Source organism: Scyliorhinus torazame, chromosome 10, assembly GCF_047496885.1.
Source record: "Scyliorhinus torazame isolate Kashiwa2021f chromosome 10, sScyTor2.1, whole genome shotgun sequence".
NCBI classification, from domain to species: Eukaryota; Metazoa; Chordata; class Chondrichthyes; order Carcharhiniformes; family Scyliorhinidae; genus Scyliorhinus; species Scyliorhinus torazame.
Genome location: NC_092716.1, coordinates 230,177,826 through 230,204,760, shown reverse-complemented (window position 1 = coordinate 230,204,760; position 26,935 = coordinate 230,177,826). Strand labels below are relative to the sequence as shown.

General features: G+C 44.2%; 1 protein-coding gene across 3 annotated transcripts in view; it reads right to left on the bottom strand.

The window, feature by feature from the left end:
• Positions 1–1,759: 1,759 nt before the first annotated feature.
• chka (choline kinase alpha) overlaps positions 1,760–26,935 on the bottom strand; it is a 78,595-nt gene continuing 53,419 nt past the window's right edge. For all 3 annotated transcript variants that reach the window (XM_072466541.1, XM_072466543.1, XM_072466542.1), the window contains 9 exons: positions 25,729–25,842; positions 20,829–20,962; positions 18,475–18,579; positions 14,925–14,983; positions 14,647–14,734; positions 8,476–8,584; positions 6,288–6,394; positions 4,553–4,634; positions 1,760–4,350 (listed from right to left, as the gene is read on the bottom strand). In XM_072466541.1, coding sequence (XP_072322642.1) covers positions 4,291–4,350; positions 4,553–4,634; positions 6,288–6,394; positions 8,476–8,584; positions 14,647–14,734; positions 14,925–14,983; positions 18,475–18,579; positions 20,829–20,962; positions 25,729–25,842 — 858 coding nt within the window. In that variant the 3' untranslated portion in view covers positions 1,760–4,290. The remainder of the gene's footprint in view (positions 4,351–4,552; positions 4,635–6,287; positions 6,395–8,475; positions 8,585–14,646; positions 14,735–14,924; positions 14,984–18,474; positions 18,580–20,828; positions 20,963–25,728; positions 25,843–26,935) is intronic.

Here is a 26,935-nt window from a genome sequence, read left to right as displayed (position 1 = left end):
ATGCACTATTGCTCTGACATCTTGAAGAAGCTCACCCTCCACCCATCCTTCGAGCTGGAGCTGAAATGTGGGGCAGCACAATGGTTAGCACTGCAGCCTCAAAGCGCCAGGGACCCAGGCTCAATACCAACCTCTGGTAACTGTGTGGAGTTTGCATGTTCTCCCCGTGACTGCATGCATTTCTGTGGGTGCTCGTTTCCTCCCACAATCCAAAGATGTGTGGGTTAGGTGGATTGGCTATGCTAAATTTACCTTAGTGTCCAAAGGTCAGGTGGGGTTTACAGGAATAGGGCCAGGGATTGGACCTAGGCAGGGTGTTCTTTCGGAGGGTCGGTGCAGACCAATGTCCATTTAAAAGTTTTCAAACAAAATAATTGATCACTCCCCACTATACACTCACCTCATCCATCCAAGCACTAGGTATTAAAGACAGAATGCATTGGTTAAAGTGGGACTTAATGATCTCTTTGGATATCTTAATTAGTTGTTTTCAAACAGCTGCACCAGGATTCCTTGCTCAGCTCTGAACTTACCTGGATCAAACCCAGATATGGATGATGCGGTGTTCCTGCTGTAATGTCACTTTTCAGGGATTTTGCCCCATGTCAGCACCAGTGGCCACCTCCCCTTTCCCACAAAAACCCCTCTCACCACCATTGACTGCCCATTAACAATGGATTTATGTGGATCTTTGTAAGAGAGCCCTTTCTCCTGTAATAAAAGTGGACTTACTTGCCTTGTCTGCATTCCTTATCTTCTTCCAATATTACAAATAAAAGATTCCCTTTGGGACATCAATTTTGTTAATGGTAACAATGATTAAGCCAAAAATCTCCCATAAACCTCCTTGACCTGCAAATTATAACGGAATAAAAGAGGTAAAAATTATCCAGTTAGGAAACTGGGACTGAATTTCCTATCTACCAGTCAACTTCAGTGGGATCAAAAACACAAAATATCTTGGGTGGGTGCCATGATCAGTAAGCACACTATTGGAAGGAGGGAGCACAGTGGCTAGCACAGCTGCCTCAAGGCGCCGAGGACCCGGGTTTGATCCCGGCCCCGAGTCACCGTCCGTGTGGAGTTTGCACATTCTCCAAGTGTCTGCGTGGGTCTCACCCCCAAACCCAAAGGTAGGTGGATTGGCCACGCTAAATATCCCCTTCATTGGAAAAAGGAGAATTGAGTACTAGGAAAATGCTGCTCCATTGCTGGTCTGCTGATCCTAGATTTTGGACCTTAAACTTAACAAAATGCTTTCAGTCGTGGCAAAATATTTGAACCGGCCTAGTGGTTACAAGTTGCCTCGTGGCAAAACTCTTCACGCTTCCCTAAAATAAGACCCACTTGATGCCGAAAATGGAAGTTAGCAGGAGGAATCGAAAGCTCTGAAAGTTATGGATTTCAAAGTGAGTGAACATACATTATGAATCCATTCTGAATTTTGCCATAGTCTTGGAAGTGAATTATATTCCCTATAATGACTATTTCATTAGCTTTGTTGTTATTTCCTATTTCACAGGCCCTATTTCAACCAGGTGGCAGAAATATATGACATCTTACATTGAATAATTAAAAGGCAGGAAAGGACAATGAAATAGTTTAAACTTGGGGATTTTAGTTTCAATGCTCTGCATTCATTGCAATCACAGTACAAGGAACCATATGTGTTTAGAAATTTCTATTAATTTGATAGGAATTTATGGCCATCTTTAGCCACTTTGACTTAGACAGCAAAGTGAATAGTCTTCAACCAGTATTTCCTTATGCCACCAGGGAAAAAAAAGCTTTAATAAAAGATTTGATGTCAGTACATAAACTGTGCATACAGTAACATTTTACAAAAATACAACTGATTTGGCATCAACATAATAAACATAATGCACCACATCACTGCATTAAAATGTAAAAGCATTTGTCATATTTTCTTTTATAACAAATCAATTCTCCAACACACAAGGTAAATTCTGATTGCTTAAACTGCAATTCCACAAGTGCAATTACTCTGTCTTACAGAAAAGATCACCGTCTAAGGTGCCCATGCACCTTCCTAGTAAAGCAGAAGTACTACACAAAAGTAACAATGTTGGTTATTGTCAGAAACAATGCAACATTGCACCAAGAATTATTCAGTGCTACCCAAATGTAATACTGTACTAAAAATTTACATTTTAATTGAGTGTCATTAGCTTAGTCTGACTCGGAAACAGCTCTTTAAACAGTATTTTAAACGAACAAGTTTATTGCAATAGGATTTGGAACTTTACCGGAAACTGGGTGTTTACTATGTCTATATCCAGTAAGAAATTTAATTATGAGCTAAAATCTACTCATTTGCCATATTTCACCTACTGCAAAAAAATATACAAACCTACACGTAGGTGTTAACATGTATGTTAGTGGCAGTTTCATTAATAATATTGTGCTCAAGATACTTCAAGAAGTAGTGTCAAGACAGACATATCGTCAGAAACTTTAACTAATTTGCAAAGTACCTCGTTCCAATCAGTTTTGGCTTTGGTCTTAACATCTGAACTCACCATACTATTTACACAGTATACCATGTTCAACAAGACAAAGACAAAGGCTCAGGTGTTAGCTTAAATGCCTCCATGTGGGCACGTCAATTGGGTTACAGACAATACGCAATAGAATACAAAACTATGAATAAATATTGGTCACTGTCATTCTACCTCATGCACAGAAAACTGACAACAGTAGCACTCAAAGTTCACAATGCAGTTGTCCTTGAAATTTGCGAATGAAACTACAAAGTAGGCTGCCGCAGAAATATGTCAGGAAGTGACATACTGGAGTTGAAACTGAGCTTCAGCAAGAGAACAGAACATGTGATAGCAAACTGGCTGCCCGTTAAACATCCTGCCCCACTCGCTTTAACTTGGCTGAAAGGAAAATTGGGTTGGGCATATAATGAGCAACTAATCTTCCATTATGCATTTTGGGTTCTTGCCAAAACCGTATTTCACCTTTTTTATGACTAGTTTTGAAGCAGAAGAATACTTCTGCCAATTCTTTTCAGAGATTTGGCTGCAAATAATACAGGTTCCAAACTCACTAGCAACATATTACCTTGCTTATTCTACAGTTTGTTATTTAGAATCAGAGAATAACAACGTTAATGAAATTGTATTTTCTCAAAAACTGAGGCTCAACTACATAATGACGAACAAAGAAAGAAACCCCATAAAACCACTGCAACTTAATATCCCAAACTATGATTTTTTTTTCTTATCTTCTAAACTATGACATGTCAGAAAAAATTATCATTCTCAACTTTCCATATCAGTCTACCAAGAAATACACATTATTCGGCTATCTATTGCCAGAGTTCACATTTTCTCCCCTAGCGGCATGCTCCATATAAGATCAAAATAAATGTAGGCACAGATTGGCACCAGCTAAAAACTAGAGATTACCCAAGTGTATGTAATGCTACTCATGGAGTTTAACAGGTTAAAAATGTGCAGATTGCAGCACAGTTCATTGAAAAATATTCCGGTGCTTAAGTAGCTAGGATCAACCCCTCCCCCACCCATTTGAGTCCCATCAGTCAGCTAACTGGTCAATCATCAACAGGGTCATTGGTACTACTGCCCTGTCTGGCTCAGATATCAGTCTGTTATATTAGAACAGCTTGGTTCCAATATTCTTTCACCAGCCATGTCATTATTAAAGCAAAATTACATTGTGTTGTACATCCAACCTCAGCTTCAGGAGGTTTACCGATTTTCACATTGTACTACATATAGCGATGAGTCTGTCTTTTAATATAGATTTCTAGGCAAGTACTTCCAGATTTTAAATCAACTTTTCTCTCTCTCTCTCTTTACCCAAAAGTTGTTTTGTCAACAAAAATAACACAGAACATGTAAAAAGCACTTAAAAAAGACAAGTCACATTTTCCAGCCAGAGGAGGATTTTGGTGTACACTACCTAATTGTTCACTAAACATCTACTTTAACAAATGAAGCTCAGTCCGGAGAATTAATTAGCAATTTTGTACCGGATTAATATTACTGCAGTTTTCAAAGTTCTATTCACAAAGCAAGTTCTGAAAGAGTAAACAGGCCTTCATTTTTGCAGACCATAAACTTATATTTTTTGTCTTTAATTCTACAGATCCATTTTCTAAACTTCTACCACATGAAACAATTCCACGCAGTCCATATCTCTGCTGAACACTGCTGGGGTCTTCCATAGTCAACTCTTGACACTTAGTTTTGCTTGAGTCTTCGTCTTTACTCGACTCCTCCCACGTTTTCCCAATCGTCAAACGCCGAGCTGTTTCTTCTGTTCGAAGTAAGTTTCAAATCTTGCTAAAGCATAATCCTGTGAAAGAAATGATTTAGTTAGCAGTTTAAAATACATCAGAATGGAAATTCACGCCTCACTTATACCCCGTCTCCTATTATCGAGAAAACGTTTTAACGCAAGAACAAAGAGACTACAATTTTGAACAATAAGTGTACGAAGGTAAATGAAAGCCACGTGTGCTTTCTTTCCAAACTTGTAACAATTATATTTCACTCACCAAATATCCAAATTCGATTGCTGAAATCCGAGCCTGAATAATGGACCACAGGCCCCAAAAGAAATGTGACGCAAGTGCATATCTGCAAATTTTAAATACATACAATATCAATAAATGTGCCCAGTTGAATTAATAGATCAGAAAGGAGTAACTTTACTTAACATGGCAATATAGGAATATACAGGTATACAGGACTATTAAATACCATGACATATCATTTCACTAGACCAAAATATAATGGGCTGCATTCTCCGGCCCCCCAGGCGCGTGTTTCTCGGATGCGCACCATTCACTGGCGGTGGGATTCCATCTTCCCACCACTTTTCAATGGGATTCCTCACGCCGCCAGGAAACACGCGGGTGGCAGTGCTCTTCCAGCAGGAAAAGTGAATGGCAATGACTGGAGAATTCCAGCCGTTTGCATTCTCTCACTGCCCTCATTTCAAGAAAAAACTAATCGGGCGAGATTTAACTAAATCAGTACAAGGTCCCACGGCGAGCGTGTTTAGCCGTGTGTATCCTGGTGCTCACAGCGCTGAGAAACACAACGGTATGTGACAGCACTGACGGCCTCAGCGGGGAACGCGCAGCCGTGGCCGCACATAGCTCCATTTTGTGCACTGAGGAGCTCCTCGCTGGAGCCCCTGAAGCGACCCCCAAGGCCCAATGCATTTTAACAGAAGTGTTATTGCACCCAGGTATCTGTCAAGTTAACTGATTCATACAAACTAATGAATTAGGAGCAGGAATAGGCCAGTTGGCCTTTTGAGCCTGCTCCGCTATTCAGTAAGACCATGGCTGATCCGATTATAACCTGAACCCCACATTCCCGCCCAACCCCGATAACTTTTCAGCCTTTTCTGATCAAGAATCTACCTACCTCTGCCTTAAAAATGTTCAAAGATTCTGCGTCCACCACCTTTTGAGGGAGAGGTCTAAAGAATCTCTAGCCTCAAAGAAAATAATTCTCCTCATCTCTGACCCAAATGGATGATTCCTTACTTTTAAACAGTGGTACAGTGACCCCCCACTAGTACTGGATTCTCCCACAAGAGGAAACATCCTCTCCAAAGCCCTGACAAGACCCCTCAGTATCTTACATGTTTCAATCAAGTCTCCACTTACTCTTCTAAATTCGGAAACAAACCTAGCCTGTGTAACCTTTCCTCCTAGGACAACCCACCCATTCCAGGTATTAGTCTGGTAAATCTTCTTCGAACTGCTTCCGATCAATCTTTCCGTAATTTAGGAGATCAATACTGTACACAGTCCTCCAGATGTGGTCTCACTAATACCCTGTACAACCGAAGTATAAACTTCCTACTGGTGTTCAATTCCTCTCACAATAAACAATAACATTCTATTAGCTTTCCTAATTACCTATATGCTAGCCCTTTGATTCATGCACTACGACACCCAGATCCCTCTGCATCGCCGAGCTCTGCAACCTCTCACCATGTAGATAATATGCTTTTAAAAAAATTCTTCCTGCCAAAAGGGACAATTTCACATGTTCCCACCTTTTACACCCATTTGCCTGGTCTTTGCCCACTCACTTACCCTATCTATATCGCTTTGGATTCATTGGAATGTTTCCCCACTTTGGAATTTGGTTTTACCATACAAATTCATGATGGAGCAGGTTGCACTTTTTAACCATACATGTGTATACTGAACTGCAGAGGATGAATAAAAGTTATTTTTAAGATAAAGTGTCACCAATTGTAATAATTACCTATTTATTTCTTCTATCAGTTGATCCTCCGTTTTTGCCATCTGTTTGTCATCCAAGTCGTCAAATTCATTCTCTAACTCAGCACTGTAAACTCTGATAAAATGGAGCTGTCATAGAACAATAATAAAATAGTTTTTTTCAGTGAGAAACCAGTCTGGCACACATGTGGTCTGCAACAAAGATATTCAAATTAAATAAAGAAATTGCAAAAGTTGTACATTTTATTTGTTGGTCTGACCTCATTTGATTGATAAAGTCTATATCAGAACATTTAATGTAAGTAAGCGAGTGGCTGAAATTGAGGACGTGTGCAAATTTTGCAGAGTAGGAAATATTAATTCCGAACTCTATTTTATGTTAAACCACAGCTGCAATATAAAAAGTTCAAAGGCACAAACTTGCAAAAAAAAAAAAAAAATTTAGGATTGACGTTCGGAGGTACTTTTTCAGACAACATATTAATTATCCAGAATGGTTTTCCAAGTGGAAGGATAGAGGCAAACCCTCAAGTTGAATATTTAAGGAAGAATTGGGTGTTTTGACATGAGTTGAAGGTTATGATGGGAGTTGAGGTAGATGGGCCAATTGTCTTTCTCATCCAAACTCACCTTCTGACTTTGTGGAACAAAACATGCAACTTACATTGCTTTTTATTAACCACAGGGAATTTTGGTAGAATTTTTGGATGCTGCATGTAAAAGCTTTTCATAAAGCTGCCATCTTGAAGACCTCGAAGGTCATTAAAATGGTGCCATACAATCAATGAAGCAGTAGAAGCTCCACTCATCCAAATTGGGCAGGGCTAACCCTGCTGGAATTTCCAAAATCAAAACTCACTTAAGTGGCAAGGCAGGCTCCCACTTAATGGCTCAATCCTGGCTGGCTCCTCCCCAATTCCCTACTCGAGTGGCTGAAATGGAAGAGACGAAACAATCTGCCTCATCAGCGCACCTGAATTCTTCTGCAGTCTTTTCAAAGGGTGAATGAAGCAAAAGAATTGACTAATTTTAAAAAAGCAGTGCAGGATAGAACGAATATGGAAATAGGAAACGGAGCCTGTGAGCAAATGACATCACGATTCTCATAAGTTCATAAGACACAGGAGCAGAATGAGACCATTCGGCCCATCGAGTCTGTTCCGCCATTCCATCATGGCTGATATGTTCCTCATCTGCTACCTACAATGCTACAGACCAAGAACTGGATTGCAAAATCAGCCAGAGCATCGCCTCCCTAGAACACATGACCTAGGAGCAGGAGTGGGCAATTTAGCCTCCCGAGACTAACACCCTCAATGTGATCATGGCTGATCCCACCCTGGCCTCAAGTCCACCGTCCTGCCCGTTCTCCAAAACCCTTCAACCCATTACCAATTAAAAATCTGTCTAACTCGTCCTTAAATTTACTCACTGACCCTGCATCCATCGCACTCTGGGGTAGCAAATTCCACAGATTCACAACCCTTGTCTACTGGCCAAGTCTACTGGAACTTCCCAATTCCATTAACATTACCTAGATGGAAACCCACCCCTCGGCCTCAAGCTCAGATGTCTCAAGCCTTGTTCCGAGCTGCTATGTGCACCTTTTCATAAACAAGCTGACCTTGATAATGTGCACCTTGGTCCTAGCATGTAGGGGTAGCACTGTCGTCATGGGGAAGGACCTCCTGCATCAGCAGCCTGCAGAGATCTGTTGGTCCTCTGGCCACCATTTTGTGGGGTTGCTAATGGTGATGATGTCACCATGTCAACCATTTTAGGCCAACATGCTCATGGGCAGCTAAACCTGGGAAGTTAGAGCCACATATATAAACTCTACATCTTGCAGTGCCTATTTTCATTGATTGGTTGTTATCTTCCTCAAGCATGCCAGATACATGACAGAGAGAGCAGGGTCCATTTGATGAGATTGGCATTATACAGTGATCAGTGCATAACAACAAGAGTAGGATCCAGATGGGCACCAGAAAATATAGAATCTCAAAACTGCATTTGAAATTGATCTTACTTTGATTTATCTAACTGTTAAATGTGACCATCTAGAAATAAAACAAGGGTTGAGGGATTGAGATAGTCATACCAACAGTAACTCACGGAAATTAATGAAACCTTAAAATGTAGAATCATTGCAGATTGTGCTTTGGAATTTAATGGTTAAATAAGAATTCATTGGAAATTAAAGAACATACCTGCTGCATTTTGGAGGGGTAATTCTTGATATCAGTTTTGAAAAATGGATACTCGTCACAGTTGTAGTCATACATCCATTCACAGAAGTGATTTCCAAAATCAAACCCTCTACAATTAAAAAAAGAACATTTTTGGTAACTGGAGTGCTATTTATTTATTCGACATCTCAGTTATTAATGCATGCGATAAAGAACTAAGGATTGTCACAGCCAAATATATATGATAATGTATCAACGTTAGGATTTCTTTTGTGAGCAGTTTCCTCTTTCTATAAATGTGCGACCAAATTTGTCTATTAGCATCTCCCAGTAATGCTTACTTTATACATAGATCATATTTTCCATCAACTGAAAACCCATTTAAAGTATTCTTCTGTAATATACCTTTTATGATTCAGATTTGGAAAGAGGTGATGAGGTGTGCCAGAGTGTGTACTCATACTTACGATATATGGTTACAGCACCGAAGGAGGCCATTCACTGCGCCAAGTCCATATCAACTCTTTGCAAGAGCTATTCAGCTAGTTCCACGCTCCCTGCCCTTTCCCCTGAACCCCACATTCCCTTTTGCAAGTCACACTTTAAATCTGTCCAGTATATACCTCATGAATGGAAAGTCACAATTATCAAAATTTTCAGAAGATATCAAATTGGTTGGAGGCACGATGGCAGTGGTTAGCACTGCTGCCTGACAGCGCCAAGGATCCGTGTTTGATTCCGACCTCGGATGACTGTGTGTGGAGTTTGCGCGCTCTGTGTCTGCATGGATTTCCTCCGGATGCTCCGATTTTCTCCCACTGTCCAAAGATGTGCTTGTTAGGTGGATCGGCCATGATAAATTGCCCCTACGAGGGTATAGATATTCTAGCAGGTGGCCAGAGACACATAGTTTAAGATAGAAAGATATGGTGCGAGATTGTCATAAAATGGGAAGATTTTAAACTGAGTAGAGGGACAATAGTGGGTAAATACAGGCCATTAAAAGCCAGCAATGCAGGTAAATAAGGCCACATGTAGGCAAATTGAACATTTAGTTTTGTATATAAGAGACAAAGAATGCATAGACACGGTGACGTTGAAGGCCGTGGACTGAAGATAATATTATGCCATTTTGGGCACATCATGTTAGAATGGGTATAAAAGCATTGAAAGAGACGCACTACAGGTTTGCTAGCATGGGAGAGTTACAGCTACAGAGAAAGACTCAGTACAGTTTAGGTTTGTTTTTACTTAAGTTAGTCAAGCGTGGTGTTGATGTTTAAATTTTCATTCTGGTTTTGAAATCCCTCCTAAGCTCTGGAATTCCCTCCCCACATTCTTCTGCCTCTCGAGCTCACACCTTCCCACTTTAAGGCATTCCTTAAAACCTACCTTTCTGACTAAGCATTTGATCAGCTGACCTAATATGTCCTTATATGGCCTGTCATGTTATGTTTTATCATGCTTCTGTGAATAACCTTGGGACTTCTTATTACACTAAGGGTGCCACAAAAACAAGTTGTTGAGCGGAGTAGCTTATAATTAACTGATGATTCGTCAAGATAGGAATTACAATTTAAGATCAATGGAAATGTCTGGTTTCTACTTATCCTCCTTTGTAAATATGAATTTTCATTAAAATAAACAAGTACAAATACTATAAATGTGGTGGAGAGAGGGCAGCATGCTGGTGCAGTGGTTAGCACTGCCGCCTCACGGCGCCGAGGTCCCAGGTTCGATCCCGGCCCTGGGTCACTGTCCGTGTGGAGTTTGCACATTCTCTCCGTGTTTGCGTGGGTTTCACCCCCACAACCTGGGCAGCACGGTAGCATTGTGAATATCACAATTGCTTCACAGCTCCAGGGTCCCAGGTTCGATTCCGGCTTGGGTCACTGTCTGTGCGGAGTCTGCACATCCTCCCTGTGTGCGTGGGCTTCCTCCGGGTGCTCCGGTTTCCTCCCACAGTCCAAAGATGTGCAGGTTAGGTGGATTGGCCTTGCTAAATTGCCCTCAGTGTCCAAAATTGCCCTTCGTGTTGGGTGGGGTTACTGGGTTATGGGGATAGGGTGGAGGCGTTGACCTTGGGTAGGGTGCTCTTTCCAAGAGCCGGCGCAGACTCGATGGGCTGAATGGCCTCCTTCTGCACTGTAAATTCTATGAAAAAAAATCCAAAAGATGTGCAGGGTAGGTGGATTGGCCACGCCAAATTGCCCCTTAATTGGAAAAAATGAATTGGATACTCTAAATTTATTTATTTTAAATGTGGTGGAGAGAACCAATTGATACACCGGATAGGGAGGTACTGCATTAAATGACCTGGAAACTTGCCAGTAAGGAGACACATGAAAAAGAAAACAAAATACACAAATAGTGGGTTGGGTATCTGGCGTCCTTTCAACCTGTCACTCACTTCCCCATTATGTGCACTAATTTTCTTTCTATTTAAAAGTAATGGCATGAGAAATAAGAGTAGGCTCATGGCTCCTTGCACTTACTCCACCAATCAATACCATGACTCATCTACTTCAACTCTACTTTCCTGGGCCTTATTTCCATACCCCTTGATTCCCTTGTGTCAAAAAATCTTGTGTGATCTCACCCTTGAATACACTTAATGATCAAACATCCACAAGCCCTCTGGGATGAGAATTCCAAAGATTCACAATCCTCTCTCCGCCTCGTCTGCTGTTCTAAATGGATGACGCCTTATTCTGGATTGGATTTGTTTATTGTCACCAAGGTACAGTGAAAAGTATTTTTCTGCGAGCAGCTCAACTGATCATTAAGTACATGGGGGGAAAAAGGGAATAAAAGAAAATACATAATAGGGCAACACAAGGTATACAATGTAACTACATAAGCACCGGCATCGGATGAAGCATACAGGGTGTAGTGTGAATGAGGTCAGTCCATAAGAGGGTCATTTAGGAGTCTGGTAACAGCGGGGAAGAAGCTGTTTTTGAGTCTGTTCATGCGTGTTCTCAGACTTCTGTATCTCCTGCCCGATGGAAGAAGCTGGAAGAGTGAGTAAGCGGGTGGGACTGTAATTCTGAGACTGTGATTTGTAGGTCCAGACGCTCCAGCTGGAGGAAACCCTGACAACTGGAATGGATGGTCATAGCCCTGTCAACATCCCAGCAATAGCACTAAAGACAGGTGATCCAGAATTAGTCGACCCCACTCGCCAGCACAGTAACAACACTGGAATCAACCTGACAATGGGGAATGCTGTCCAGGTATGACCTGTCCACAGAAAACAGAGGTAATACAATCCAGCCAATTCGCATGCCATAAGCTTCCTCTTTATCATAAGCACAGTGATGGGTCATCAACAGTACTGTCAAGCAGCACTTACACAGCAATCGCCTGCTCACTGATGCTCAGTTTGGGTTCCACCTGAGCCCTTCAGCTCCTGATCTCATTACAGATTTGGCCCAAACACGTAATTGAATTCCAGAGGTTAGGGGTGAGCGACTACCCTCAACAACAAGGCAGTATTTGACCAGGTGTGGAATCAAACAGCCCTGGCAAAATTTAAAATCAATAGGAAGAAGAGAGGAAACACTCTACTGGTCAGAATCCTACCCAGCACAAAAAAAACCAGCTGTGGTTATTGGAGGTCAATGATCTCAATCCCAGGACATCACTGTCGGATTTCGTCACGGTAATGCCCCAGGCTCAACAATCTTCAGCTGGTTCATCAGTGACCTTTCCTCCATCATCACGTCAAGTAGGGGTGATCATTGATGATTGCACAATGTTCAGCGCCATTTGCAATTCCGCAGATAATGAAGCAGTTCACATCCACAGTGAAGTCAGGTGTAATGCCTGGATCTGGTATTTCTCTCTTGTCGGGACCATGATTCAATTTGAATTGGCTTTTGGAGGAGGCAAGGAGCTGGATTAGGGGTTTGCCCCTGTCCATACTCCGAGCTCTGCCTTTGTAACTCTGATAAAGTAATTTTAAAAATCCTAGACAACATTAAGGTTTGGGCTGACAAATGGTAAACTACATTTGCACTACATAGATGTCAGGCAATGACAATCTCCTCTTAACATTCAATGGCATTATCATTGTTGAATCCCCCATCATCAATAACAATTGACCAGGAACTGAACTAGACCCGTCATATAAATAATGTGGCCCCAAGAACACAACACAGGCTGGGAATTCAGAGGCAAATAACTCAGATCCTGGCTCGCTAAAGCCGGTCCATCTACAAGGCACCAATCAGGTGTGTGATGGAATACTTGCCTGGATGAGTATAGCTCCAAAAACAATCAAAAAGCTCGAAACCATACAGGACAAAGTGGCCGGCTTGATTGGCACCGTAGCCAGCAACTTAAACATTCCATCCTTCCACCACCCGTGCACAGTAGCAGCAGTGTGTGCTACATACAAGATGCAGTGCAGTAATTCACCAACACTCCTTCAACAGCACCTTCCAAACCTGCAACCTCTACAACCTAGGAGGGCAGTAGATGCAAGCCACACAACATCCTTTTTTAAATTTTTCTAAATTTAGAGTACCCAATTATTTTTGCCCCAATTAAGGGGCAATTTAGCGTGGCCAATTCACCTACCCTGCACATCTTTTGGGTTGTGGGGGTGTGACCCACGCAGACACGGGGAGAACGTGTAAACTCCACACGGACTGTGACCCGGGTCCTCTATGCGCCACCATGCCGCCCATCACACACCATCCCGACTTGTAACTATATCGCCGTTCCTTCACTTGTCGCTGGATCAAAATCCTGCAACTGCATTCATAACAGCGGAGTGAGTAGATTTTACACCACCATAGACTGCAGCGATTCAAGGTGGATCACCACCACCTTCTCAAGGGTAATTAGTGATGGGAAACAAAGGCTGGGCCTGCCAGCAATGCCCATCCTGTAAAAATAAGAAACCTTGCAAGAATTCTAAAAATTTACATGGGTCACTCGTCATTTTTCTAAACCCCAGAGAACATAGACTAATTTTACGTAATCTCTCCTCATAGGACAAACTCTCTTCCCGGGAATCACTCAAGTGAACCTTCATTGTGCCTTCTCCAAGGCATCCTTCCTCATGTCAGGAGCCCACAATGGACACAATAGTCCAGATGTGGTCTCACTAAAACCCTATACAACTGCAGGAAGACTTCCTTTCTCTTATATGCAAATCCATTCAATATATATCTATGTAATCTCATTGATGATCTATTATAATACCTGCTTCAGTTTGCAGGTCATTTAATGCAATAAATGTTTATTTGCAATTGGTATATTCATCGGATTCTCCCCATCACCCATTTGCTCCTTTATCTGTTTTTTCAATCTCACTAAAATGCCAGTTAATCTCCTGGCCTTCAGTACGGTGAAACACTATAACCAGTCTCTTTGCTTTGCAGATGATGACAAATGTGATGTGCATCAAAAAAATGTTCTATTTTTACTTCTAATGTATAATCAACCTAAATCTGTTATTGCCAACAGCCTGCTGACTCTAATCCCCAAATTTAATGAGGATAAGACGCATCTGTGAGTTAGTCATGTAGTCGTAATGCTAAAGTGAACACTATCTCAGAAACCAATATGTTCCTTGCAGTAATATTCTCAATCCAATTACCTGTACTGATGAAAAGGTCCAGTCAATCACTTAGTAATTCACTTTCTAACCAGGAGCGATTCAACATCCAAAAGGAAATGCCACAAATACTCACAAATTTTAAGGGATAAGAATAGGTTGTGCAGAACATGCTAAAAGTTAAGATTTCATGAGATGAGGTTATGTGTAATCAGGGATGATTGGTTATCATCAGACACCACAGGAAGACTCCAATCACATATCATAGAATTTACAGTGCAGGAGGCCATTCGGCCCATCGAGTCTGAATCAGCCCTTGGAAAGAGCACCCGACTTAAGCCCACACCTCCACCCTATCCCCGTAACCCCACCTAACCTTTTTGGACACCAAGGGCAATTTAGCGTGGCCAACCCACTGAACCTGCACATCTTTGGACCATGGGAGGAAACCCACGCGGACACGGCGAGAACATGCAGACTCCGCACAGAGAGCGACCCAAGCCGGGAATCAAACTTGGGACTCTGGAGCTGTGAAGCAACAGTGCTAACCACTGTGCTACCGTGCCGCCCCTTCAGCTACCTTCCATTAATTTCATCTTCATTTTATACAAAACTACAATTACCTGAAGTTATAGCTGCTGTATTCAAAGTCAATGAGCATCAGTTTCTGATCACCAGAGTTCTCAGTGTGTTCCAGTAGCAGGAGATTACCTGGGATAAAAAGCAGAAGTCAGATGAGGTATTGGACACAGGCTGAACTACCACAAGGAATTTACACTTTGGCCTAATTGGGCACTGCAAATAATTCCAAATTAAAATATCTTCCAAAAAGATAATAAACATTACGGTCAGCCAACTGAAACAACTTTTATTTTTATGCATAAAATATAAGCCATCTTACCTTCCTGACAGTCATTGTGACAGAAAACAATTGGCGAAGGAGTTGCTTGAAGCAAAGACCTGAGCAGAATGAAAGAGCGACAGTAAATGATAGCGTAAAGCTCGAGTTTCCAATGCTAGATTCACAAGTACAACAGATACCACTCTCTCGGAATACTAACTGACTTGTTTAAAAGGAACTACATTTTACCATCGATGGCGGGGGAAATGTACTGATGCACCAATTTGTTCGAGGGTTGTGTAGTAAAACATGCAAATCTCGCTAGTTGAACGTTGTGTTCATTAGAAGCAATTTTGCAATTTAAAATATTCAAGCTATCTTCTTACGAAAGATAAAAATGTGTTACGACTGCGAAGTGCAACACCAGCATTCACAGTAAATTGCAACGTTGCACTTTTATAAACAGAGCATTAAATAACTAACAGAGACCTGCAAAACAGTTACAGTCAGGTTAGTATCTTTATTATAACAATACTTCTTTAAATACGGCACTTCTAGTTATTCTTTCACCAAAGATGTTAACAGAATTAAAATATTTTGTGTATGTGTAAAACAAATCTAGGGATACAAATACAAATTTTGTCAAAAGTCTGACTTTGTGGCCTGTTTATGGTCATAGAATATGAAAGCCTAATTAGGAAACATAAGACCATAAGACATAGGAGCAGAATTAGGCCACTCGGCCCATCGAGTCTGCTCCGCCATTCGATCATGCTGATATTTTCACATCCCCATAACCTCTGATCCCCTTATTAATCAAGAACCTATCTATCTCGGTCTTAAAGACACTCAGTGATTTGACCTCCACAGCCTTCTGCGGCAATGAGTTCCTCTGATTCACCACTCTCTGGCTGAAGAAATTCCTCCTCATCTCTGTTTTAAAGGATTGTTTCTTTAGTCTGAGATGGTGTCCTCTGGTTCTAGTATTTCCTACAAGTGGAAACATCCTCTCTACGTTCACTCTATACAGGTCTCAGTATCCTGTAAGTTTCAATAAGATCCCCCTTCATCCTTCTAAACTCCACGAGTACAGACCCATAGTCCTCAACCGTTCCTCATATGACAAGCTCTTCATTCCAGGGATCATTCTTGTGACCTCCTCTGGACCCTTTCCAAGGCCAGCACATCCTTCTTTAGATAAGGGGCCCAAAACTGTTCACAATACTCCAAATGGGGTCTGACCAGAGCCTTATAGAGTCTCAGAAGTACATCCATGGTCTTGTATTCTAGCCCTCTTGATATGAATGCTAACATTACATTTGTCTTCCTAACGGCCGACTGAACCTGCACCTTAACCCCAAGAGAATCGTGAACAAGGACTCCCCTTTGTGCTTCTGATTTACTAAGCATTTCCCCATTTAGATAATAGTCTATGCCTAAATTCCTCCTTCCAAAATGCATAACCTCACACCTTTCCACATTGTATTTCAGCTAAAGAGCTGGCTTTGAAAGCAGACCAAGGCAGGCCAGCAGCATGGTTCAATTCCCGTACCAGCCTCCCCGAACAGGCGCTGGAATGTGGCGACTAGGGGCGTTTCACAGTAACTTCATTTGAAGCCTACTTGTGACAATAAGCGATTTTCATTTCGTTTCATTTCATTTCCCACTCTCCTAGCTTGTCCAAATCCTACTGGAGCCCCCTTGCTTCCTCAACACTACCTGTCACTCTACAGGGCCGGGATTCTCCGACCCCCCGCCGGGTCGGAGAATCGCCGGGAGGCGGTGTGAATCCCGCCCCCGCCGAATTCTCCGGCACCGGAGATTCGGCGGGGGCAGGAATTGCGTCGCGACGGTGGGCCGAAGTCCCGCTGCTTCTATGCCAGTCCTGCTGCCGTAAATTGAACCAGGTCCCTTACCGGCGCCAACCACTCAGGGGCAGGCCTAGCCCCCAAGGGTGCTGAGGATTCCGCACCTTTGGGGTGGCCCAACGCCAGAGTGTTTCACGCCACTCTGTCTCGCCGGGACCCCCTGCCCCGCCGGGTAGGGGAGAATCCCGCCCCAGATCTTTGTATCATCTGCAAACTTAGCAACAGTGTCTTCAGTTCCTTCTTCCAGATCATTAATTTATATTGTAAAAAGTTGTGGTCCCAGCACAGACCCCTGAGGCACACCACTAGTCACCGGCTGCCATCCTGAAAAAGATCCCTTTATCCCCACACTCTGCCTCTGCCAGTCAGCCAATCCTCTATCCACAGAGTTGAAAAGAGAGATTTACATCGAATGGACTCAATATTATTCAATGAAAAAACACCATTTGCTTGAAATCTGCCTGTTAATAATTTCAGCATCTATCATTAACGAAAACAGGTTCCTGTTTTTGTTTCACGACCAAGTTCTTGTTTAGGATTCAAGTTTCGCAGCAACATCAAAACTGCTCCTTCCTCGAGTTAATGACATGCTCACTGGAGTTAGACTATGTAGAAACTCTGCAAAGTATAGACTGTTATCATCATCTTCTTCGTCTACAGAATCAATGCTGATGTATTCTTAAAACTCACCCGATGGTTTTTCTGAATCAATTTCATTCTAACCTAGTGAATCTTAATTTTTAGCACAAAGAATAGCTTTTGAACAATAGGTTGTGTCAAATAGTTGTGTGAAATGTTCTCTCCAGCCACAGTAACTGTTGTTGGGCTCCCAGACCTTCTGCAATGCTTCTTTGCTCCTCCAATTACCCTACCCCACTGCTGCCACCATCAGCTGTTGACAGTTGCACGAGCGTCACGTACTCCAGTCTGCCGTATGTCCGTTGGTGTGGCAGGCACCATCCACTAACAAACATGCCCCTTAAACTGACAAATCAAATATATCCAGACAGACACAAGCTGAGTATTGCTATTTTAGATTTCTATGAAATAAAAGATCGCTCAACTTCCCCTGTTCTGGACATTTTTAGCATTCCTCAAATATCTGAGGGAATACTGGCTTGTGTGTGTTTCATAGCTGTTACGGTATATTCCAATTTCATGAGCACGTACCCCTAGTGCGAGGCCTCAACTGCTGGGGGGAGGGCAATGCCAAGGGGAGTGCCATGGTACCACCTCCTGCCCTGTCCCCCACCACCCAGGGGTCTCCAATGAACTGGGAGATCCCCTACATGAGCTGTTATGGCTGGTCCACATTCGTGTGAATCAGCACTAAATGATGCCCTGACTCGCAGGCGAGGTCATTGAGTCCCGGGCAGCGTGTCAATCCGGTGTCCAGATATTTAAAATGAACCATTCGGCTCATTTAAATATTCAGCTCTGGATCTCGCCCAGTGAGGGAGAGATCCAGAAGATCATGCCGGCAGAGCGAGTTGGGTGACTCGCGATCGGCCAGGCGTGGAGCCCGATTTGGGGTTCTTGCGTGATTCACCCTGCGCAGGGTCGCACCCATTGTGTCAGGGCTGGTAAATGTGCAAGCACTGGGAAATTCATATGGCCTGTTTAGAACAGAAAAGTTTGACTCAATAAGAATTTATCCGAGTTTCTTCTTTTGAAATGTAAAGTTTAATACTTTAGATTTTAAAAGCACAAATGTAAATGTTATTAATTCAATAAAGCACTACCTCAGCTTCGCCATTTCCTGCGGCAGGTTGTAACTGAGAAGTTTGTGGAACATTCTAGCGTGAGACTCTCTTGTAAAGCTGATTCGCAACACTTGCTGTAAGTACCTATCATTAATGATAAACAAGCACAATGTTGTGAGAAAAGTCAACTGCACATAGGCATACAAATGGTTTGTTCTGACAAGCTTGAAATGCAGGAAACAATACCACAATACATTATTCTTAAATATAAAGCCACAATCCGCAAAATATGCATCAATAGAGTGAAGCTCTAGAGTATTTGGATGGTTTACAGATTGCAAACTTTAATTTGCTCAAAATGAATTGCACAAATAGCTGAAATATACTTCTTGATGGGAATTGTTTTTCTGAGACACAAATTCCTCAGGCTGCTATTTGTAACACCTTTATAAATGTGTTTGTGAATATCTTTGTTCAATATCTGTGCAAAATCATTAGAAATAAAAGCTGAAATCTTCACATACGTACGTACATTATTACTACATAGACTATTCTGAAGAATTCTTAACATTATGTTTTATTAAATGCAATTAAAACATCTGGATAATCGGACTGCCAAATGGCAAGTGATGAATGTCCAAATTCACTGTTTCTCTGCAATAAATCTCAAACAAATGTTGCCTCAATTTATTAAAGTAGGTGGTCAAATCCCTGGTTAGAGTTTGGGTTGTTTGGGTGGGGTGGGCAGAAATATTTGTGACAGTTTCCTCTCCTGATTAGTGTTGACTGATGAAAGCCGTATTTGTGAGAAAGAGGATTCAGATAGGATTAGGACTTGGCATGGATGATCTCTCCAGGCAAATTTCCCAGCAACAATGATCTTCCTAGTTCTCACATAAATGATGGCCACTTACAGAGAGGGAGCGTCAAGCCAATATCCTACATGGAACCACGAACCACTAATTTCAGGAGAGGCAGGCAAGGGAACCAAATTGGTGATGGGAAAGGCGAGAAGAAAAAGGCTGGAGGCAAGTATGTCTAATCCACATCTTTAAGATGCTTTTATGACTGCCAAACCTAGGGTGCAATTTCTGCACAACAGTCCCACACATGTCAATGGCAATAGAGTCGCAACCATTTATTATAGATGTAATGGTGTTAAATTACTCTGCTCAAGTGGTGAATGGTAAAATGTAATTCCTAAGCTTGAGGGGGTGGAAAGAAAGAGAGAGAGAGAGAGTTAGGATATACACAAGGCACCAGTGGGCGAGTATCCAAAATTGCACAATTCCACAACAAAAACCCAAATAATCCAACTCATGACGCAAAATATCTATTTGAGTGTTTAATATCTCTCCCAGAAAATTTGAATTAATGTATTATTTTGTTCTAGTTCACAGTACAAATAAGATATTCGACTTCAAAAGAAAATCGTAGAATTAACTAATCCATTGCGATGAATATTTCATATTTTATAGTTTACGATTAGTATTTTTCCCTGTGATTGCAAAGGGGAGAGAGTCATTAATTTTTGCAGGGGCAATGTAACTTTTTGTAACAAGACACAGGAATGTGGTGGGCTTTTGGATTACAGGTGGCACAGTTAATGGGAGGGGCCAGATTTGCCAGTTGCTTCTGCAACAGCTAGCTGAAAGACATGGTTCAGTTTGGTTCAAAGAAATATCTCTCTCCCAAAGTTGTCGAAAGGTAAGCAAATAAAACCCGATTATTAACATAATTCACGAGTGTGGTATTTTAATATACATGGGTTTTCCATAACACCATGCAATCAAAATGTTATTTTTTTATTCAAGTACAAATATGGATAAATATTGTAATTTGAGAAGTCTGGTATTGAGGTTTCTGTTCAGTAAGTAATGGTTCCTGTTGATTTGTTTAATTCTCTCTCCCCCTCCCTGGTGGCATTACCACTGGAATGTCAGGATATTTTAAGAGGGTTTCAGTTAACATGGAAATCTGTCAGTGTTTTCATAGTGAATTTATTCCTTTCAACCCACAATGATTAGAGCCATTAAACAGTAGGTACAAAAGACAGAGCAATCGCACGCAAATGGTGCAAAGAGCTTAATGAATTGCTGAAAATAACGGAGCCTTTGTAATACGTGATGGAAATGGTTATTGTTAGTTGCCAATGATAGCTGAGTGCAGTGTAAGTGGTGGGAACTGTAATCACATTCGGAATAGTTTCCTACTTAAATTCACAGGGTACAATTGGAACACGTACAATCAACCAAGCCAATCCAAATTATCCTTCAAAAAGATGTAATTTCTTCACCCGCAAAATACAGTCCAAGTTAAAAACGAGTCTACTTATCACTCAAAATATTGTTTATAGGTAGTGCCCAAGTTAAATGCGCCGGCTAAGTACTCACTTCTCCATAGTGCCAAACAACCACGTTGGTTCTTTGTTAAATGGCATTGTCATTCTATGGAATGTGGCCATCTTTTTCGCTATTTCTGCTGAAATACTTGGAATAGCCAATTCCCTGGTCTCCAATTTCCGGCTCTAGAGTAAAGTGATAAAACATTTGTGTAGCAAGTCAAATACGTACAATATGCTGAATGTTATTTTACACCAATATGCAAAACTGATACATGACAAATTGCCAGTGTGTAATCTGAAAACACTTTGTTCATTTTCAAATTCACACTTTCTATATTTAACTGCAAAACGTTTTTCACAGCACAAGTCATTACCTTTGTTAATTGTGCTTGCACACCTTCTATTTACCCTGTAGATAAAGACTGGAAAGTGGAATCTCAAATCTGGAGAGAAGGGCAAGTATCTTTTACGGTTTCTTAATGTTCATTTAAACAGATACCTCGGGAACATATATACATGTTCATTATTACATACTGTCTCATGAAGATATTGTGAGCAATCAATTTGTTGATGTGCATTAAACTAGTAACAAGGGATATACACATCAAGAAGCTAGGCTACAAGCCCTGAAACAATTACAAAGCTAAGTAGCTGAACATGATCTTTCCCAACTAAATGTGGATATTTGGAAACACTTGCAATACACGGACAAACCCATGAAATGCTAATTATTTATACTGAGGAGATTTAATTGAAATGCCGGTTCTTATGCAAATCCCATGAAATTTCACTCAGTCAGTATGTAAATATCCTGTTGACTGCAAATTATTTTTGAATTTAAACGGTGTTCACTGGTGTTTCAATATTTATATATCTTTTAGGATGTCCATTTTTATTCATTAATTTTGCTGCTTAGTCGTTCAGTACAAAAGACGAGGGGTGCGATTTAAACACCGCCTTGCACCTGGCGTGGATCTGGGTGTGCCGGTTAAATAGTGGGAAAGGCCAAAATCGAGATTCGCGCCAGACGCAAATCAGTTTGCTATCTGAAAATCGCTTATTGTCACAAGTAGGCTTCAATGAAGTTACTGTGAAAAGCCCCTAGTCGCCACATTCCGGCGCCTGTTTCGGGGAGGCTGGTATGGGAATTGAACCGTGCTGCTGGCCTGCTTTAAAAGCCAGTGATTTAGCCTAGTGTGCTACTAACCAGCGTCTGAGCCCAGTTTCCCCAATGTTCCTGGTGGGGGCCTGGGGTCTGAGGGCTCGTGCTGTGGCCGGAGAAGGCAGGACACGCAAGGATATGGGGGAAGGCTTGGGGGATTTGAGGGTCCCGGGTTGGAAGCCCTAACTGATTGTCGGTCTCCCTCCTTCTCCAATTCCTTACAGATATACAAACTATGGCTGTTTATGTCGGTCCCGCATGGGGTGCCCTCACGGTGCTGGTGGCATCCCAGGCAGCCAGATGCCAGAGAAAGTGGCAGCAGCGCCGATACAGTCTGCAAGCGGCACCCCATGTGCAGGGGGCCGCCAAACCACGAGGATTTGGCCGCCCATCAGGATGTAGAGGAACCATGGGAGGGCGCCTGTGACAGCCCAAAGTGTACAGGCATCATTGGTCTCGAGGAGGTGATGGATAACATGTGCCACAGTAGACGCCCGTCTCAAAGAGACGATACAGCACCTTGCCTCATCCTCGCGGACGTGGCATCCCGTGGAGGAGGGGGACACCCACTCCCTGCGGCCGTGAAAGTCACAGCAGCTCTGAACGTCTATGCAACCGTTTTGTTCCAGGCCTCTAGTGGGGACTTGTGCGGCATTTTCCAAGCTACAGGTCACGGATGCCCTGTATGCCTGAGCATCAGAGTTTATTAACTTTGACCGGGACCAGGCCCACCAAGATGCCCGGGCTGCAAGATTCTCCACCATCGCTGGGATGCCCCAGGTCCAGGGGATAATTGATGGCACTCATGTCGCCTTGCTCGCACTGGGGCATGAGAGTGCCCTTCATTAATAGGAAGGGTTTCCACTCCCTGAATATTCAACTCACGTGACCACCATCTCCGGATCATGCACGTGTGCGCACACGTCCTAGAGGGCGTACATGACAGAACCATCCTGGGACACCCAGACCCCGGCATCCTTGAGGACCACCCCAGAATGACAGGTTAACTGTTGGGGTTAAGGGGTACCCACTGAGGTCCTGGCTGATGGTGCCAGTGGGGAGGCCGGAGACTGAGGCGGAGACTCGATATAATCAGGCCCATGTTGCCACCTGTGCTGACATTGATCGATGCATCAGACTTCTTAGGATACAGTTCCGATGCCTGGACCACTCTGGTGGTGCACTGCCCCCCAGAGGGTCTCTCGCTTTGTAGTGTTCTGCTGTGCCCTCCACAACCTGGCACTGCAGCAGGTCGACACGTGGCCTCGTCTGAGGAGCAGGGCCAGGAGTGGCTGGAGGTCAAGCCCGGGAAGGAGCTGCAGGACGTGCCGGTGAATGGAGGATGGAGGACAGGTGGTGGTGAGGCTCCGGCATGTCCAGAGGACCAGGGAGACCCTCATCCTCACCCGATTCTCATAGGACAAAGCTTTGTCCGTCAGCTCATTCCCTTCCCCCCTCCAATCACTTCCTCGCCCCTCAATCCCACTCTCCCCACCCTCCCTCAATCCCTCCCTCCCCACCCCCCTCAATCCCACTCTCCACCACGATCCCACTCTCCCCACACCCCCCCACGATCCCACTCTCCCCCACCCCCCTCAATCCCACTCTCCCCCACCCCCCTCAATCCCACTCTCCCCCACCCCCCTCAATCCCACTCTCCCCCACCCCCCTCAATCCCACTCTCCCCCACCCCCCTCAATCCCACTCTCCCCCACCCCCCTCAATCCCATTCTCGCCCACCCCTCAATCCCATTCTCCCCCACCCCCTCAATCCCACTCTCCCACACCCCCCTCAATTCCACTCCCCCTCCCCCTTCAATCCCACTCCTCCTCCCCCTTCAATCCCACTCTCCCTCCCTCCTCAATCCCACTCTCCCTCCCCCCTCAATCCCACTCTCCCTCCCCCCTCAATCCCACTCTCCCTCCCCCCTCAATCCCACTCTCCCTCCCCCCTCAATCCCACTCTCCCTCCCCCCTCAATCCCACTCTCCCTCCCCCTCAATCCCACTCTCCCTCCCCCCTCAATCCCACTCTCCCTCCCCCCTCAATGCCACTCTCCCTCCCCCCTCAATGCCACTCTCCCTCCCCCCTCAATCCCAATCTCCCTCCCCCCTCAATCCCACTCTCCCTCCCCCCCTCAATCCCACTCTCCCCACCCTCCCTCAATCCCACTCTCCCCACCCTCCCTCAATCCCACTCTCCCCACCCCCCCTCAATCCCACTCTCCCCCACAATCCCACTCTCCCCACCCTCCCTCCCCACACCCCCTCAATCCCACCCTCCCTCAATCCCACTCTCCCCACCCCCCTCAATCCCACTCTCCCCACCCCCCCCACAATCCCACTCTCCCCACCCCCCCCCACAATCCCACTCTCCCCCACCCCCCTCAATCCCACTCTCCCCCACCCCCTCAATCCCACTCTCCCCACCCCCCTCAATCCCACTCTCCCCCACCCCCCTCAATCCCACTCTCCCCCACCCCCCTCAATCCCACTCTCCCCCACCCCCCTCAATCCCACTCTCCCCCACCCCCCTCAATCCCACTCTCCCACACCCCCTCAATCCCTCTGTCACCCCCCTCAATCCCACTCTCCCACCCCCCCTCAATCCCACTCTCCCACCCCCCCCTCAATCCCACTCTCCCACCCCCCCCTCAATCCCACTCTCCCTCCCCCCTCAATCCCAATCTCCCTCCCCCCTCAATCCCAATCTCCCTCCCCCTCAATCCCACTCTCCCTCCCCCCTCAATCCCACTCTCCCACCCCCCTCAATCCCACTCTCCCACCCCCTCAATCCCACTCTCCCTCCCCCCTCAATCCCACTCTCCCTCCCCCCTCAATCCCACTCTCCCTCCCCCCTCAATCCCACTCTCCCTCCCCCCCTCAATCCCACTCTCCCTCCCCCCCTCAATCCCACTCTCCCTCCCCCTCAATCCCACTCTCCCTCCCCCCTCAATCCCACTCTCCCTCCCCCCTCAATCCCACTCTCCCTCCCCCCCTCAATCCCACTCTCCCTCCCCCCCTCAATCCCACTCTCCCTCCCCTCTCAATCCCACTCTCCCTCCCCCCTCAATCCCACTCTTTCCCCCCCTGCCCCAATCCCACTTCCCCCCCCTCCCCCAATCTACCCTGTACCCTCCAAGGGTTTGTGTAACATCGCCTCAGGGCGATGTGCCTGTGTTAGCACTGTCAAATGTTGCCCTGTTGCCTTCTAATAATCTTTATTTGTGTCACAAGTAGGCTTACATTAACACTGCAATGAAGTTACTGCGAAACTCCCCTAGACGACAGACTACGGCGCCTGTTCGGGTACACGGAGTGAGAATTCAGAATGTCCAATTCACCAAACAAGCACATCTTTCGGGACTCATGGGAGGAAACCGGAGCACCTGGAGAAATCCCACGCAGACACGGGGAGAACCTGCCCCACCCACCTCCCCCAGCTGGCCGTGCAATCCTCGGTTAAATCAGGCGGCAAGAATAGGCGGCTATGAACCCGGGGGGGGGGGGGGGTTCACGCTTCTTTCCTCGTTTGATCCAACAGTCTGCAATTTTGGGGACAATTCTGCCCTAAGTTGCTTTTTAAAAAAACGTGCTCAAGTACGATTATTAATTTGGAAGGGATGCAAACTTTGTACCGTGAACCATTTCATAACAACATCGAACACACAACTAATGGCCTATTGCCAAAATATTTTTCCCACGTCTTTCATTTTCATAAGTGGCAGTAGCTCAAAGACAACACAATACAATCGACGATTGACACAGCCAGAGACAATCAGACTCACTGCAATGAATTGTTCCAGGCGACCCTGAGGAAAGATTCCATATAGCTTCGGACCAAGGGAACGTTCTGCCAGGATAGCAAACATAACACTTTCCAACACCATGGCATCCGCTCCCTAGTGAAAGAGACAAATGAACACCAGTTAATATTTTGTTACTTAAGCAATTGTGCCTTTTAATGTGCATTAACTATCAGATACTTTGAAGTGACTGGTGGATGTAACCAACAACAGATAATGCTGGATAAACTCACCAGGCCTGGCCGCATCTGTGGAGAGAAACGGAGTTAAGGTTTCAGACCTGAAACTCCACAGAACTGTGCAACTAACTAAACTTTAATTCTCCAAAACAAAACAGAATTGAATTTGGGAATCTCTTGTGCTCAACAAGCGGAATAAAATATGGGTTAAAATTGCAGGGTTTACCTCTTTCCGTAACATGACACTTTTTAATCCCAGTTCCAAGAACAACCTGTTTTACCACATCACTGGGATATTACCACTCTATCACGGACATGATGCACATCCTTTGAGAGGGAAGCTAAACTCCGACGAAGGTGAATTGTGACCAAGTTAGCGATAGTTAATTGGGACCCTGTTGATAGCTGCTGTCAGACATGGCAACCCAATACCCGAGTCAGGCATGTCCTCCAGAATATAAAACAATGCTGATGATGAGTAGTTGGTTTAGCTCATTGACAGTGTGGGAGAGAGATGGACAATTGGTGTGGCACAGGAATAATTCCCACGTAGGATGGCCCTAACAAGAAGAGTAGCAAGAGGTTTCTCAATACTCTACTCTTGTAGAATGCATGTTTAGCTAGTTAAACTCGCAAAAATATTCCTCCTCACAATTAGTGATTCCTGAACTTTCGTACTTGTTAACCTGTGCCTATTTTTAGGTTCTCTAAATTGACAAAGTGGTGGAATCAATGGAGGTTCCTGGGATCTCGCCCATCAGCCGCAGAGTTGGTTAAAGTCAATCATCACCTATTTTCTGGAAGGTCCGCTCAACTGAACGTTGTTCAGGCATTTTACAGGCCAGCAGCGGGTCATCCCACAGAATCAAGGACCCTGGGGGTGAAAGTTCTGCTGGGCGAGTGCTGCCCTCCAATCAGAAGCCATCAGGTAGGCATGGCTGCTGCTGGTACAGCACCCACCCACGGCTTAGGATCGAGGGACGACTCAGGCACAGGTGAGCAATGCTGGA